The sequence below is a fragment of the Bacillus rossius genome, chromosome 2 (genome assembly GCF_032445375.1).
Source record: "Bacillus rossius redtenbacheri isolate Brsri chromosome 2, Brsri_v3, whole genome shotgun sequence".
Taxonomy (NCBI): Eukaryota; Metazoa; Arthropoda; class Insecta; order Phasmatodea; family Bacillidae; genus Bacillus; species Bacillus rossius.
In genome coordinates this window covers 105,623,612-105,641,309 of record NC_086331.1, presented here as the reverse complement: position 1 = coordinate 105,641,309, position 17,698 = coordinate 105,623,612, and the positions used below count along the sequence as shown (strand labels likewise).

The 17,698-nt window shown below is 35.7% G+C and overlaps 1 protein-coding gene across 1 annotated transcript in view; it reads right to left on the bottom strand.

The window, feature by feature from the left end:
• LOC134529555 (copper-transporting ATPase 1) overlaps positions 1 to 17,471 on the bottom strand; it is a 127,903-nt gene extending 110,432 nt beyond the window's left edge. Inside the window, exons 1-2 of the mRNA XM_063363773.1 lie at positions 17,214 to 17,471; positions 10,089 to 10,227 (exon numbers count right to left, since the gene is read on the bottom strand). Of these exons, the coding sequence (XP_063219843.1) occupies positions 10,089 to 10,227; positions 17,214 to 17,241 (167 nt within the window). The 5' untranslated portion in view covers positions 17,242 to 17,471. The remainder of the gene's footprint in view (positions 1 to 10,088; positions 10,228 to 17,213) is intronic.
• Positions 17,472 to 17,698: the final 227 nt, after the last annotated feature.

Below are 17,698 nucleotides of genomic sequence, written 5' to 3'. Positions count from 1 at the left end.
TTTTTAAAAAAGTTTTTTTGCTGTTAATTTATTATAAACCTCAGGCTTAAAAGAAGGCGGAAGAATAAGTCACCTCGTTGGTGGATGTCAAAAGTATTTAACAAGTAGGGAGCTGTGCGATGGTTAGAGTTTGTTGGCTGATTTGAAGTTTCAGTTCAGACAGTGAGCGGACTGTACAAGAACTTTACGAGAATGCATCCGACGGAATTCGACTTTTTTCTGTCTTCAATTGGGCCGAAAAATGAAGAAGGATGACACGCCTACCGTCCACACTAGTTCTTTTGTCGAAACGTTAACTTCCTTTGATGTGACAGCGAAATACCGACAGATGACGGATCGAGCCTGTTGCTTATCTTCGAGTCAAGTTTTGACACGCAACGCTGCAACAAGTCCCGTCAATGTATGCACATTTTGGTGACGCAACGGGGCTACGTTACGGCCGTTTGCAACATATTGATACCCACCTTTAGATAATCGCGTCGAAGCAGCGTTTTGAGAAAGCACAAGTCGCTCACGTCCTGCAATGCATCCTTGTGGCCTTCGGGGGGCTTGTGGCGTTATATTGTAGTCAAAATGTAACTACAGACATTTGCTTAGCCAGCCAACTGCTGTCGACGTCCTTTTATGTAAGTATGTATTTGCTGATACGCCAGGTTGTGTTAACGTCTAAATAATTCTGATATAATTTAGCGGCTAGTTCTTGCCGAATGCAGCCTTGAGCTTAAAGTATCTTCTGGTTGGAGCTGCAATACCTGCTATTCGGAAGTAGCAATAATTCATCCATACCTCGAGGTCGCCGACCTGGTCGTCGTTGGTACTGACCGCACCATGAGCACGAACGGAATCCACTGAGCAGCTGAGTCACTCGCGCTCGCCCAATCGGAGGCTCGTAAATCACGAGTTGCGGCGAAGCGCGTGCACGGAGTTTCCGCAGTATATGTCCCGCAGCCACGCCTCGGCAGCAGGGCTGCCACTCATGGGCTTTTCCACCCAGATCTGGGTTTTTCCGATGGTGTTTGAGTTTCTGAGTTTTTTAATAATGAATTCCAACAATTCTAGGTTTTTATAATTTTAATTATTTTTATACGTAAAACAATTTATGTTAATTTTTGGCGTTACTTCTTCGTCAAATCATGTATCATTAGTTAATGCTAGGTTTTTATGGCTGTATGGCTCACACTATACCCACAAGGTAGTGTTTTGTTATTTATTACAGTTCTATGGTCTCTGCATAACCTAAAATAAGCAGTTTTCTGAAGTGTTCTGGCATTTACAATCATACAATTTCCATCATGTGCGACTTGAATTCACCACCAGCAAAAAAAAAAAAAAAAAAGTGGAATAGCCAACATTTTAAACAAGAATGGTTACAAGATAAAGATCTGAAGGATTGGCTCCATTAGGATACCAATAATAAAGGTAGTAGCTACTGTATCTGTAACAATATCTGTTTGAAAAATTCAAACAAGTCTATGTTTTTCGCACACAAAAATACATATAAACACAAAACTAGTTTTCAAGAAGCTAAGTCAAATATTAAATTAGACACATTCTTCAAAGTAAGATAATCATCGGTCGATGAAAAGGTTGCAAAAGCAGAGGTGTTATTTGCTGGCTATTTTGCTGAACACCAAGTACCTTTTGCTCATGCAGACCATTTGTTTGAAGTTTGCAAAAAAGCATTTCCTGATAGTAAGATAGCTGAGAAAGTTTCAGTGAAAAAAAAAATTCTTACCTGATCCAGGATGGAATTGCACATCATGCGAAGCAAGATATTGCAACAGTATGTCAAAATCAAAAGTTTTCTGTTATAATTGATGAAAGTACTGAGATTTCAGTTACACAAATTTTGGCAATAGTTGTGAGATTTTTTTGACCTGCACAAACTAGATGTTGTAGATGTACTTTTTGATACAGTTTCAGTCGAAAACGGATCTGCTGAGGGTTTGTATGCTGCTCTTAAGTCTTGTCTTAAAAATAAAAAATATATCCCACTAGGTAATATTGTTGGCTTTGGCAGTGACAACTGTTGTACTATGATGGGCATTAAAAGTGGCTTTCAGACATCAATCAAATCTGATATTCCATCAATTTTTGGGATGGTATGTGTTTGTAATTCTTTTGCTCTGTGCCCTAGCCATGCTGTCAAGGTGCTGCTTTCCTTTTTGGAGGCATTTCTAAAAGATTTGACATCTTATTTTGCTCGTAGTAGCAAAAGACTAAATGATTTCAAGTTGGTTCAAGATGCAGTCAATTTACCAAAGCATAAGATTCCAAAGTTATCACAAACAAGGTGGCTCTCCCGAGAAAATGTAATCAGCATCATTTTGAGCAGTGGGATGCTTTATCTCTTTACTTTCAGTCAGAAATTAAGACAGACAAAGTTGACAGGACAAAAAAAATATGATAACTTAATGAACCGTGGAACAAAGAACATGCTGCTATTTGTACAGTATATACTGCACAAGGTAAATACTTTGAACACTGAATTTCAGTCTGAATGTTTCAGGCTTCACGTTCTTCACTCAAGAATTTCAACAGAATACATGGATATTTTGAGTTGTTTTGTTAAAGAAAAAGGTTGTCCTTGCTCATAGTTTAAGTGAAATGGACCCAACCGATATAAGTATTCACAAACCTGTTGACAGTGTTTATCTTGGTGGTAGGGCCATGGCACATCTAGACAAAGAACCTTTGCATGATTCCATTTCTACGAATCGGTTCAAAACCGATTGTATGAATTTTCTTGTTGAACTCTGTGTGCAGATTAAAAAAAGATTTCCTCTCAATGACAATAGTGTTATTGCAAGCTTGAAAGTACTTGATCCAGTAATAGCAAAGGATCTTACAGTTTCACCAGCCTCCATTTGCCATTTAGCACTAAGTTTTCCTACACTTATACCAGAAAACCAACTCAACGAACTGGATGATGAATGGCGATCGTTCCGCCTTTCAAAAGATTTAAACATCACTGCAAGAACTATTCCTGAGTATTGGTATACCCTAAGGAACATAAAAGATGGCTTGGATGTGTCAAAGTAAGGTTTACTGTCTGAATTTATGAAAAACCTGACAATTCTTCCCCACTCTTCAGCTTCAGTGGAACGAGATTTTTCTCAATTAAATCATGTTAATAACAGAACTAACTAACAATAGTCTAAAAGAAGAATCTGTAAAAAATAGATTACTCGCCAAACAAGCTATTGCAAGAAGTGATGCAACATGCAGCACCCGGAAACCTAACCCCGAGTTACTGAAGGATGTTATCAACGGCTCATGTCATCGGCGTTATCTGAAGAGGCTTGAAGAACACAAAACCAATGCAACAATTAACATTCAAACCGATCTTGTAGAATCAGACTCTGAATAAAGACTAACATACATTATGCAGTTTTATAAAAACAATTACCGGTTTAAAAAATGAAGTGATGGTGTTTGTTTTGTCATGTATAGATTTGTAGGTTTTTTTAATGATATTTGCTGCTCCAATGTTCCAAGAATTATTTATATAGCCATTTTGCTGCAGTGTAATTTTCTTGTATTGGTTGTATAACCGTATTTAGTCTTGTAAGGTAATTAATTGTTTTATATTAAAACCAGCTATGTTAATATTTTTGAATTTGTACGCAAACATTTTCAACGATAGCATTTTAGACGCATCTGGGTTTTTTAACCATGTGTCTGGGTTTTTTTTTTTGTAGGTTATCTAGGTTTTTCATGAATATCAGAGCGGCAGCCCTGCTCGTCAGAGGCAACAAATGTCTACCACTTCTCTACACACTACTAGAGTTTTGAAACATCAGACGGGTGACTAGACAAGTTTCACGGCACCGTGTTTACATGATCATGTATTTATATTTGTTGCTGCTAGGCCAGTGGCGGCTCCGGCGGGTAGGCCAGCCAGGCCCGGACCGTCCCAACATTTACAAAATTGAAAATTGGAAATAAGACATCTTATAAAAATACAAAATTCATATTAAACATTTCGTTTATTTTGAAAACTATAAGTAAATTTTATTTTCATTACAAACCGTAATTGCATACCCTTCTGAGAAGGGCAGTTTGCAATGAAATGAAACTATACATTCGCCTGCAAATTTGTAACATTTTACAAATTCTACATTAACGTACGAGTTGTGTTGTAATATTCACCTTATATTAACACACGCTGAATCCAAACAATTAATTTTGTGACCTTTATAGATATTAGTGTATTTTGTTCACATGCAATTATGCGTTTATAATAATTCTTATGATTAATATACATATTGGACTTCAGAGAGAAATAAATTACCCTCATAAAGCCACAAAACCTACCACTCTGCATCTGGATTTTAAGAATTCCCCGGACCACCCTCTGATACGGGGGGGCCAACCGGTTAGAGCCTGGATCCCAAAACTGTGCATACGCCCCTGCGGTACAGCCCGGGCATACCCAAAAATCAATCATGTAGCCGTTCCTGTTGGTAGGTGTAGGTTAGTTCTTTAGTCTGGTCCTTTTTTTCGTACTTAATGAAGTGATTCCAACAAGTACTTTTTATGTACCGGGTTTTGATTTGAAAGACTTTTTAACGTATTGGCGCAATGATAGGCTGGGGACCATGGCCCCCACAAGGGTGGGGCTGGGTGGACCCCTGGGTCCAGGACCGGGGCCTGGAGGGGTCCCCGGGCCCAGCCCTGTTTATTTTTAAATGTTTAACCATTATAATTTTTTACAAACTAAAAAAAAAATATATATATAATATTTTTTATCCAATGAAATTTTAGAAGATTTTACACACCTAAAGCTAATTTTATTTTTCTGTAACAATTTTCATTTTAATCTTAGTGTGTGAAATAAATATAAATACTTGCTGTGGTCATTTTCAAGTAAAATAATTTTATAACCATAATTATACCCTGTATTTTCAGGTTAAATAGCATTCAAAAAAGAGTGTGGTAAGAAATAACCATGCAATTATAATGTAGTGCGTAACTGTAAAATTGGGCCGGGGGGGAGCCGTCTCCGATCCTGGGTCCAGGAACCATTATCGAATGTGGGGGCCATGCTGGGGGCATACTGCGTGCCGTTCCGACATTTCTGCTAGCTTGCATCGCTCGCGTGCGGGGTAAAAGTCTTCCAGCCTTGGAATTTCTTAAAATGTTTATGGTTAACATACTTGAATTTAGGTATTTAGGACAAAAAAACATGACTTCTCTTAACTTCATATGTATTTGTATACAAATTCCTACACGATGCAAGGAAAAAATATCAAGTTGCTGCTATTCTTGCGGTAGGCATCGAACACACGGCCCACATTCCATGAGTGACTGTCACTTTGCGTGTGCTTACTCCTTTCTCCTCTGTCCTGATGTGTCGTGTGATACTGATATTTTTTATTGATTGTATCTCGCACCTGAGACTTTTATACATAATTAGTCAATCTAATTAACTCTGTACTGCCTGATATCGAAACACGGGTAGTAATTGCTCGAATCAATCAGTATATTAATGAGTACATTTTTTTCATGATTTTTTGGAATTTTTTCAAATTTCTAGGTTAATAATTAAGATTTTCAAGATGGTGGCCAAGATGACCGACAAGATGGCGGAATAAAATTCCATTGGTTGAGAGTATTAGTCAGTCTGTTGAGTGGGAATTTTCTGTAAATAACTTATGCTGTTTATTTTAACAATTTCATTCGCCGAGAATCGAACTGAGGATTCCGAAATGTATAATGTAAGTGCGGTTTTAACTAAAATCGTTGAATAAATTTTTCTTTATTTTTTTTATATTTTATTAATTAATTTTTATACCTTTTTTTTTATAAAAATTGACCTTGGCGGGTTTTACCGATGGAACCCGGAATCGATAGTTTAGGAGTTGTTTTTATTAAATTTATAAAAAGTATGTAGAATTTTATTTTAAAAAAATATTTTAACTTAAGGTATATATCATATTTCAGTCATCATGAGAGTCATAAGGTCACAATCCTAGCTTAGCAACATGAATTTTTTTTATTTTAAGGAGTCTTAAGCCACCTTTAGGACATTTAAAGCCACCGTCATTTTTTAGGATTAAAATGGGAATTTTCCCCTCAAAACGGGATTCCTTTCGAAATAGGAAAACTTGTAGAAATTTTTAAGAATTTCAAGGGATTTTTCCCTAAAAAAAACAAGATGGCGGCGGGTTATTGATATGCGCCTCACACCTTTTTGTCTGCAGCCTGCGCCAGACTCCCCTTTTCCTAACTACTAACATTTACTAAACTGTTTACAATGAATACAGGCACGAGTTAAGAAATGTTTACTTCCAAACATGATTAAATAATTTTTTTTAAATAAATGTCAAAAGTGGGATTTTATATGTTTTCAAAATCTCGTGCAGGAAAAAGAAAGTGTTGGCTATGAAATATTAAATGACTAGACCCTAATTTGCCCTAGAGCAATGAAAATGCGCACTAAAACCCCGTTGTCACAAATAGATTTCCAGAGTTACCGACAGAGGAGCTGCAGGTCCTAGGTCCTGTACAAAGGCGAGTATGCGCTCTGTGAAGGCTTGCCGACATCCTCGCAGGTACAATGTCATACAAGACCACCATTGCACCACTGATGGGTAAATGTTCACTGCAACCAACCCCTCATTCAGAGCAGCTGTGGCGGATGGGTTAGTTTGTGGAGTACCTACCAGACAGGAAAGTACGACATACCATATTGACTAAAGAACAGCTGACGTTTGAAGAAAAATTGGACACGTGTAAGGCGGCATAAGTGACAGGAAGTAGGCCAAGCATAAGGTGTGTGTGTCGTTGTTGTTGGGTAATGCCATAGTCAATATAACAGCCAGCAGTAAATTAAAGAGGCTCCTACGAAGCAGCCACGATGGAGATGTTTCAGAGATCATTCGCCATTCTCTACGCCAACCATGTAGAGTGGGAGAAAAAAAGTTCACAATAATGAAGGTAGTGAACGAGAAAGATACAGGAGATGGCATCCACACTTGTAAAAACGTCAAGTATTGATAAACAGGGTATCTTTTACTATCATTCTAAAATAGGATGGTAAAATACACTGCAAGGAAGTTAATACTAAAACAATTATGACACAATCAAGCCACTTTGTTCTAGCATGCAATGCGTCAAGAGTTTGGGATGGGTGCAGTTTTAGCCAATTTTTGTGATAACGGTGAAGAAATACCCATGACAACATATTCCGGAACATTCCCTCTTGAATGATGTCACTAAACTCAGGTTGACAAGGAGGCTCTAACAGTAATTTTTGGTGTGACTAACACACTATTTAGTGGGTCTATCAGAGCCCATCTACAATAGTCCGAACCTGTGCGTGGTCCGTGTCCTTATCCGAATGTGAGTGACGTCACATTGGCTCACCGAAAACTGCCCTGTCTACAATTGCGATGTCCGATGTCCGAATGTATTGATTTCTAAAGTTGTCACCAGAGCGCAGTAAATGTGCCAAACCAAATGTTTTTGTTTATTGTTTTGATGCTTTGTAGTTTGAGATTGAACTTATGAAAGTTATGTAAGTTATAAGTGACTTACACCTTCCATTTCCTTCAAAAACAAAAACAAACACCACGTTTTCAAACGGGAACCGGAAATTCAAATATTGTGAGTGATCTGTTCTTTTTTCTGTGTCCGAAGTACACAGGTTGGGACAAAAAGTTCAAATTGACGAATGTCTTCGGACCAGGCAGGTTCGGACCTTCGCCCACTTGACGCATGACGTCAGAGGGTCACGTGGACCAATCAGCGACGAGTGTCCTTCGGACACAGTTTAGGACATTGCTATTGTAGACGGGCCATCATGCACAGCAGTATCTGATCTCAAAACACTGTTATGTTTGTTGAATCCAATACAACCAATCCTATATATTTTATCACCTCCGATGTTGCGCTGGAAGTCTGATATCAGCCATGTAGTATAACCACAAAAAATTATAAAAGACAGGCTTTCAGATTATTTACGCAGATGTTCTCTGCTGTCATCAGCACACACCCGTGATGTGCTGACTTTAGAAAAAATGTTCAAGGCAGCTTGGGATGCATAGAAAGTTGCTCAGTTATCAGGAGAAATTAAATACTGAAGCAGAATGTATGTGTTACGTAGGTAGCCAAAGCAACACCAAATGAAGATGTGAAGCTATTTAAGCAACTCTTGCAATGTGACATACTAACATTGACAATGATGTAGTACGCTGCCCTAAACGTTTTTAGAATGCTTGTGCGTCATTAGCCAAACTCAATAATTGATTAAATTTAGTTATTCTTAACATTGTTTTTTGATTGAAATTTTTCACTCAGATTAGTTTCATGTAAAACAACATGAAGGAAGAATGGAAATTACTGAACACCCAGTATTTCGACTTCCCATTTCAAACTCACACATTAATGCTACGCTGCAAATTTTTAGTACATTTATGCTAAAGAACCAAATATCACAACAACCATTATTAAAAAAACTCAAAATAATTACCTTCATATTATCTCAATACCATGCCACAATCAACTTTGTCATGAAAAATTTGCATCTTTTTGATAAGAATGTTGACATTCACACTCAACACTATTTATTTTATTTATTAGTTTTTCTTCAACAGAAAAAGTTCTTAGCAATGGCGTATGTCCAAAAACTTACATCAAGTTATGTTAATTCTGTTAAATTTGTATGATTTCTTTAAAAAATTTTGATTTTATTTGTAATTACATATACTGACAAACTTCAGCTGCAGGTTCATTATGACAAATTAAGATGAAAACATCTATACAACTTAAGGTCTAAAGTGCTTTGAAGTTAGAGCTGAACAAAATTTTTATTGTTAATAATAGAGAAAGTATTAGGACAAAACACTGAGTATCTGCAAAAAGGTTAAATTGAATGAAGTTCTACAACTAAAGTGAATTAAGTTGCTGTAGCAAAATTATTTCATTGAAATAACTAGGGGTAGTAACACACCAAAATAATATGTGGAAAATACAGGTGCTACCCTCAATTATTTATATGAAATTATTTTGCTACAGTAACAAAATGTGCAGTGGTTGAACAACTTTGTTTAATTAAATATAATATAAATGCTTAGTGTTTTATCTTAAATACTTTTATTATTTACAAAAAAAAATGTTTTTTTTTGCCCTATCGTCAAAGACATAAACCAGCCTTGGGAAGCACTTTAGACCTAAAGTCAAATAGAAGATTGCAACTGAATTTGTCATGATGACCTGCAGCCAAAGTTTGTCTGTCACATTCAGACTCATTCTGTATATTTAACATTGTTATAATTTTATCGAGTTTAAAGAAAATTACTCATACATGTATTGAATTGTTCTATTTCCTAAAGCCTATGCTCATGTTAGATGTAAAGCTTGTAAAAAATAAACTATTATTATTATTTTATTTAAATAATAATAGTAACTAAAAACTATTATGAAAACATTTTCTTCTTGTAGCTGCATATAATTAACTCAATGTTCCAACACACACAATCGCATGAGTAGCTAATTTTTTGATTAAGTTTTCATATCTAATATTTCAAATGTTTTGATCAATTGGTAGCAAAGCAAATCAGTTTCTGTTTTAATATTTTAACTTCATCTGCTGCAGAGTAAGAATTGATTAAAATATTGATAGCAGTAACCTGGCCAAAAATTATGTTATTTTTCTCATATTGCCAAAGGCTGCACAATGACCAAAAAAACACTAGGCATAGAGTTATCAAAAATTTACTTTCCATTGCACACAAACTATACCCAAATTATTGGCAGATGTATAAAGAGCTTTATGTCAAAACTAAATCTGTTATGTGGCTATAATAATAATAATATTTTTGTTAATTAATACTTTTTAAAAAAATTTGTATAAAGACATAACAATCACCACATGAGTGCACTGAAATAGCTGCACATAATTAAAAGGCAGGACCTATGAAAACGGCTCAGAAACATTTTAAAGTATTAATACATAATTAAAATATGTAATGCTGAAGTAAATAATCAAACCAAAACCCACTACCAGATAATTTTAGTTAAAAGGTTTCACCCCTTAGAAAACAACTATATGCAATAATGATAGTGTGAATATTTTTACTCACTTTACACCTTCAGGCGAAGTGCTACCTCCAAGAATGATTTCATTACAATACTCGGTAGAGGATTCTGCATTATGGGCTACACCTTGGACCACAGCAGTATCAGACAGCGTATTGGGAAATTCTTTGGGTTGGTTGCTGCCTGTCAAACAAAACAAATAGAAAATTAATTCATTTTGAAACCCCAAAAAAAAAATGGTCACCAGATAAAACAATAATTTCCAAAGTTGTTAGCACTGCTGAAAAGAATGTTGGTAAAAATTTATAAAGGCAAACATTTTTTTTATAATTTTCTAATTCTCACACAACGAAATATTTTTACTAGTAAGTTGTGAGGTGTAATACACAGGCTCTTCAGCTTCACACACTCGGGCAGCAGACAGCGATTCATGGTCAGCAAGTCCTTGAGACAACGCTCTGTAAATGACCGTCGGGGCTGCCACTGCCATCATGTTCCCAATTTTAATTAAAATATAGCAGTGTATAGAAAAGCTATTATATGTCTCATAGACATGCAGCAATTTATATAAATTAAAGACTACATTAATTAACGTATGTACCCAACACAATTTCGATTAGTCACAAAATCATAAAACTACAAAATTTTAGGGCAGGGAATGGCAGCCCCAATGGATTTTCTTGGGTTTGTCATTATATTAATAGGTAGGGAATATGTGTAGTACCTATATTTGATATTATAGCTGTGTCTGTCTCTACAAGAAACAAATAGATACAAATAGGTAGGAAGCACTAAAAAAAAGTCATAATTAGTTGTTTTTATGACAGACTTCACGACATATCAACCCTTTTTAAAATACTTTTTATTTTTATATTTTGTTATTTACTTCCTTTTAGTCGGGGGTTATTCAAAAATTTATTTAATCCTTTTTAGATTAATAATCATGTTTTTTTTTTTTCAAATTTTTAATTTTGCTTTTTATTAAGTAAGAAAGTAATTAGTAAAAAAAATTATTTACTAAAAAGGGAACTAGAGGGCACAACTGACTGGATGCAATGCAAGATCTCGTTATTCTATATACCGATAGCGTTTGTCAGTCACCAGGTGTTAGTGATTACATCGTCAACTGTGGAGGAGCAAAGAGCTGTAATAAGATTTCTTTTTGCGAAGGAAAGGAAAGTTGAAGAGATCCATTCAGAGATGGTGGAAGTTTACGGTAAAGACTGTATTGACCGTACAAATTTGTGAACAATTGCAGGGATACGATTGGGAAGTTTTGGAGTGCCCACCCTACAGCCCAGACTTGGCACTCTCTGATTTCCATCTGTTTGGATCCATGAAGAAGTTCCTCTGCAGTAAGAAATTTGACTCTGTCAACAAACTCAAATGGGCAGAGCGAACGTGGCTCTTTTTGCAGCCGAAGGAGTGCCATGAGACCGGGATTTTTAAACTAATCCATCGTTGCGACAAATGCCTGAACATACATGAATATTATGTGGAAAAGTAATAAATGGGTTATACTTTCATTATTGCTTTATTTTTATTTTTAACATTTTATGCATTACTTATTGATACGCCCTCATGTGTATACACACATACACACACATATATATACATATGGAAGCTAAGCATAGTTGCTAATTATTAAAATAATATATATACTATTGGTTTAATAACAAAAAGAGTTATTTCAATAATATTCTAATATTAAATGTAATCAATAATTTTTTGTTAATGAAAAAATGTTACTAGTATTTGTGAAGTGAGGGAGCTAATAATAAGTTTAAATATTTTTGAAACAATAGTTATTGTAATACTTTTTTAAGCAATTTTTATATATAGGATGAGCACAAATTATCACTACACTTTCAAAAAATCATAAAAACTAAAAGGTTTGGATGATTTACCTGAAACTTCTTTCAGCCAATAGAGAATACCTGAATTTTTTGCAAATTTTTCGGATTCGTTTGTTGCAAGTTGCTTCGGCTATAAGCAGCTAGTGTTTATTATCATGGGCGTCGAAAGGATATATTTTTTTGGGGGGGGAGGGGGGGGGGGACTTCAATTGATTTAGTTGTTGAGGAATATCCATCCCCTGGAAAAAAAAGCAGGGGGGGGGTCCGATAATTTTGGGTTTGGAGGTGCAAAAAGGTGTTTTTTTTTTTTCGGCATTTTTCTTTCCTAAATATTCTAATTATAGTTGGTTGCAATATATAATTTATTTTTATAAAAAATATTTCAAGAGAAAAAATTTGTTAAAACGCAGTTAACATATCTGCTGGTGCTATATCCACACAAAATCATTAATTTAAACATCAGGAGAAACCTGAATGTTACACTTAAATGCCGCAGCAGTATTAAGAATATTTCACACATGTACACAAACGTAAGTAATAAAGTGATTATATTCACTATTATTATAGTATCTCTCCTCGGGATCGGACCTGATTTTTAATTTACATGAAGATCAAATTAAAAAAGTGCTCACATTACCACGATTGGACTAAATGCACCATGCGCAACATATGGGTTGTATCACAGAAATCATATTTTTAATATAACTACGAAACTAAATATATTATTGGAGGGGACGAAATTGAAGAATTTTATTATTGGGGGGGACGTGTCCCCCCCGTCCCCCCCTGTTGCGACGCCCATGTTTATAATGGCACCTATCACACAGCAGAAGAGTTGGTGCGTGCTTCAGTTAGCAAACAGGGAGTCAGTAATTGTTGTGCAACGTTAATTTCGCAGACATTTTAACACGAAACCACCAAGCTGGTCATCCATTTATGCCTGGTACAAGACGCATGAAGAGAAAGAGTGTGTTTTCAAAGGCAACACTGGTGGTCGGCCTTCTGTGCCTGACGAAGATGTGGACCACGTTCAAGCATCATTTTTGTATAGCCCACAGAAATCAACTAAGTGAGCACGTTGTGAACTGTAGATGCCCAAAACAATGGTATTGAAAATCATGCACAAACATTTGCACATGAAATTGTACAGACTCCAGATAGTCACGGCACTCAAAATGATTACAGTGCACGTTATGCAGTCTGCTCCAAGGTGCTAGCGAGGATTGACCACAACCTACCCATAAGGTTAATTTTTAGGGATGAACAAAGTGAATAGCCACAGTGTACATTTTTGGGGAACTAAAAATTCTCATGTCACAATCGAGCATGAGAGATTCCCTGAAAGTGAACGTGTTCTGTGCCAGAGAATACTTACGGGCCATTCTTGTTCATAAAAAAAACTGTCACAGGTCATTCCTACCTCAAAATGCTTACCTTGTGGCTTCTGCCTCAATTGGGAGAAGATTCAAATGACTTCATCTTCCAACAAGATGGTGCACCGCCTCACTTCCACTTGGCTGTAAAGGAACACCTATACACATCTCCCTGGGAGATGGCTTGGTCATTCAAGTGTCGACGATGCGGTATGAGGCAGATGTCACCACGATCACCAGATTCGATCCCAAGCGATTTCTTTCCGTGGGGTTATGTCAAAGACAAAGTGTTCGTGTCACCTCTGCCGCTATATTTGTCGAATCTGAGACAGTGAATCACCGTGCCAGATGACATCACCACCAACACATTGCACTAAGTACAGGACTGTTTGAATACCACCTTGATGTTTGCCGCATGACTTGAAAAACTAATATTTAGTCATTGTAACTTATGAAAAAAATTTGAGAGATTCTGTATTGACTGAAATAAGTTTCAGATAAATCCACCGCACTTTTTATTTCTTACGATTTCTTGAAAGTGTACTGATCATTTGTGCTGATCTGTATATTCAAGTAACATAATCAAAATTCTGACCAAATAGGTACGCAGTTATAGTCGAAGACAGTTGAAACTACTTGGCAGGATGTGTACAAGGACACAGTGTAAATAGCTGAACAAACACGATTACCATCCCTCATGTGGTTGTATTTCATGAACCAAGAATACGTCAGAAGAGAGACTGAGGTCAGGGATGCCTAGTAAGCCATCTGTCTGCTAGCCATCCATTCCTCACATACTAATTTCACCACACTTGAATTATGCAGAATGTAGGTCAAGAGGACACTGCAAGTGGATCCATTAGCTTTCATCCTTTCATAACCATAATCCTATTCAGTTTTAAATTTCTACCATATTGAAGATACTTCACTGCCAACACATTTCCTACTGGCAAGGTCAAGAGCAGAAGAGAGTTAAGTCCAGGCTGAGGACAGATTCTTACATCAACTTTCGAGATTATTGTGAGGCGAAATATGAAATAGACAGGGCTCTTAAGGTTTCCACACACGGGCCCCAGCAGGCGATGCTTGGTCAGAAAGTACTCTGAAAAATGCTCGAAGCCCTGCACCCTACAAGCCCGGTAAATGACAGCAGAATAAATGATCCTCGGCACGTGCCTAAATTGAGCAATATGGGGAACACACCTAGCAATAAGGTTTTTGCCATCATCCTCGTCATGGTCATGACAGCAAGCTGACCGCTGCAGAGCCTGGCCGGCGAGTCCGTACCAGGATGGCAGCAAGGAACCACCCAAGAAGATGCCACAGCCTAACGTCCAACCCACGAGCAGCAAGATTCAGACGATTTGTGCACCATAGAGGTTAAGCATCGTTCAGATAGGAAGCAGTAATTAATGTTGTTGATGCTCCCCTCGCACTTAACAGTTATAACTATAATAATGTAAGTGTTCAATGTAATGGTTGTACTTGTTAAATAGTATTTTTTATACAAAACAATAACAATAGGATGTTTCTTTAAAACACTTTGTAAACATAATGCCCCATTATAAAAATAGTATATATAATATATGATAAATAGCTATCTGTCCCAGCAAGACACAAGAAAGTTGGAAAGTACAACAGTCAATGAATTTAAATAGCTAATGCTTACATAATAATCAATGACACAACATAGTTTAATGTTTGATATTTTACTTCTTAAACTTAGACCTCCACAACAAAAAGATAAGTGCACAAAATTAGACAAAAATACTGTAGAAATACTGAGGTGAAAAAAAAACTTTTTGGAGCTTCTAAAGCAGAGCTTTACACATTCAAAAAACGAAAGGGCCAAAAATGGTAGGTATCCATTTGTTGAGAGAAAGCAGTAAATTTCCAGAAGTTAATTTAAATTAATGTACCATTAGCACCATGAATAATATGGTAAAATACATTGTTGCCAGTTATACCAACTTGTTATAAATAATTATCCATATAAGTGTAATTCATAAACTAATTCTTGGTAGTATTTATTAGCCAATATATTTAGAAGTGGAATATTTTAAGATTTCATAAATTATATTTTTCATGTAGTTTATTATTTTTATTTTGTTTGTGTTGTAAAAAATGATACGTTTAAATTAGATCTGTTAAACCGTAGACTATCAAATTGATGTTTTTGTAAACATTTTAAAATCCTTTGTGATTTGATGCTTGTGAGAGAGGTCGTCTTAGTCAGTGGTTTGTTTCATGATTTTTCAAAGCAGTTATTTAGTAAATTTGTGGGATATTCCATATTTATTATCAGTATGTCACTGAATTAATATTACAAGACATTTTTCTCAACATTAATATCTGCACCAGCAATGCTAAGAGTAGATAATGACTCAGAAAATGGTGATTTACTTATGGTTCGTTGGACATATTAGTGGTGGTTTACATTGCCAAAGGTTATGTTGATTTTCCATTAAAAATATGTTTGTGGAATTTATTTTTAGGAGACCAGGTGTTTGCACTTTCATGTGACTGTTACTAAAATTAAAGGTAAGTTAGACTAGGTCAATAACATAGATAATAGGTACTTCAGAGCATTGTTGAAGTATTAAAATTCTCACAAAAAAATCATCTCTAGTTGAACATAATTAAATTGAAAGGTTGACTAAGCTAGGTCAACAACATTTGAAATATTCTAAAATTGTGAGAATGAATGGATTCTTACAAAATTTTTAGTTTATCCAGACTGGATTTTAGAAAACGTGGAAGTTGTAAAGGACCTTGAAGAGGAAGAAAATTGTGTCATTTAACAAATTAATAAGAGTAAATGTTGATAAAAAAAAATGAATTCCCTGTCATTTAGATCTTTTTAGATCAATTTCTAACATCACAGCATTGCCTTAAGTATTATGAATGTTATTTTTAACATTACAAACGTTCTTCTATTTACCTTGAACAGAGCATTTTAAAATTTGTACTGGTTTCTGAAAAATAACTGTTTATAGGTTACATTAGTTAGGCTGTGCAGTGACCCGGGCGTTGCCATGTTGTGCTTTATTTTATATTAGTGACAAAAATTTATGTTTGCTTTATTAGTAAAGCTGAAACTGTTTTCTATGAGAGATTGGCCTGAATGTTGTCCCAGCACTACTGTTTACTTGATACTAGATGCAACATGATCCTGTGGTTCTCCAGAGAGCCTTAGGAATACAGCGTAGCCAAGACTGTTTCCTAAGAATCAGGGATATGGTACGGCCGGGGCCACAACTTTTTTCAACCCAAATTGTTCCTTATTAGTGTGGAACACACCCCCCCCCCCCCCGCCACACAACAAATCACGTAAATAAATTAACATCACTATAAAATGCACGGGCAATCAGGCAATCTCTCATTGATAACAGTCTCAGCTACACTAATAACAAATCAAGCATGATATGGTAACGGTCACGTCACTGCACAGACTACCTAATGTGACCCACAATTTTTTTTTTTTTAATAGTAGGAATTTTGAAACACTGTTTTCATAAGAGATACAGGAAAGTCTGTAATGTTCAAAAAACAACATTCATAATTATATTATTTTCTTTATGGGAAAGCCGCAACGTTAGATATTTACTTTTTTTTAAATGCTTTAACCACACCATGACCCCTTTTTCCTGGACGTCATTGCCCTCCCCACTAATAAGCAATTCAAAATCAAATAGGAAGACAAAAAGGATTATTTGCAGGACAATTAAGCAACATTAGTAGTATATAAATTTTTTAATGTAAAAGCTGTTCTCATCAAAAACTAACATAGAAATAATAGGATCGGTATTCCAATTGTAACAAAAGAGGGGAACCAGTAAACACCCTCCCACGGGAGCTGGGCCGTAATTTCATAAGCCTTCACCACTGCACAGCTAATTTTTATTACAAGCACCAGTGTTTATGAGAAGTTGCGATTTACCTTCAATATCTGACGTAACTTCCTCCATATCACTGCAATTTCACCTTCCGCGAATTCTGACTTTTTACTAAACTATAAATCAATTAGATAGTTACGTATCCATTAGGTAATACAACACTGTCATTCTAAATAAAAAAATGTACAGGGGAAATTATAAGTATTAAATACAGGAACATAACCACAACATTGACGTGAAGTTATTATTATGAAAAAAACCTAAACAAAACCATATGGCGGAGACAGATAAAGTCATAGAGCAAAATCGAAATAGATGCCAACTTCATGTTTGTAGTATTCCAAAATAAGGTTAATTCTACAACAAGTTATGATAAAAAAAATAATATTATTGGCAAGTTTGGCACAGGGAATATTTCTGCCACTAGGTACGCTGGCGAAGCAAAGTTGGAACTTATTACCATTTTTAAAAGGATGGCTGAGAAAAAAATTACAAAAAAAAAGATGATTTTCATTTACAAAAAACTGAA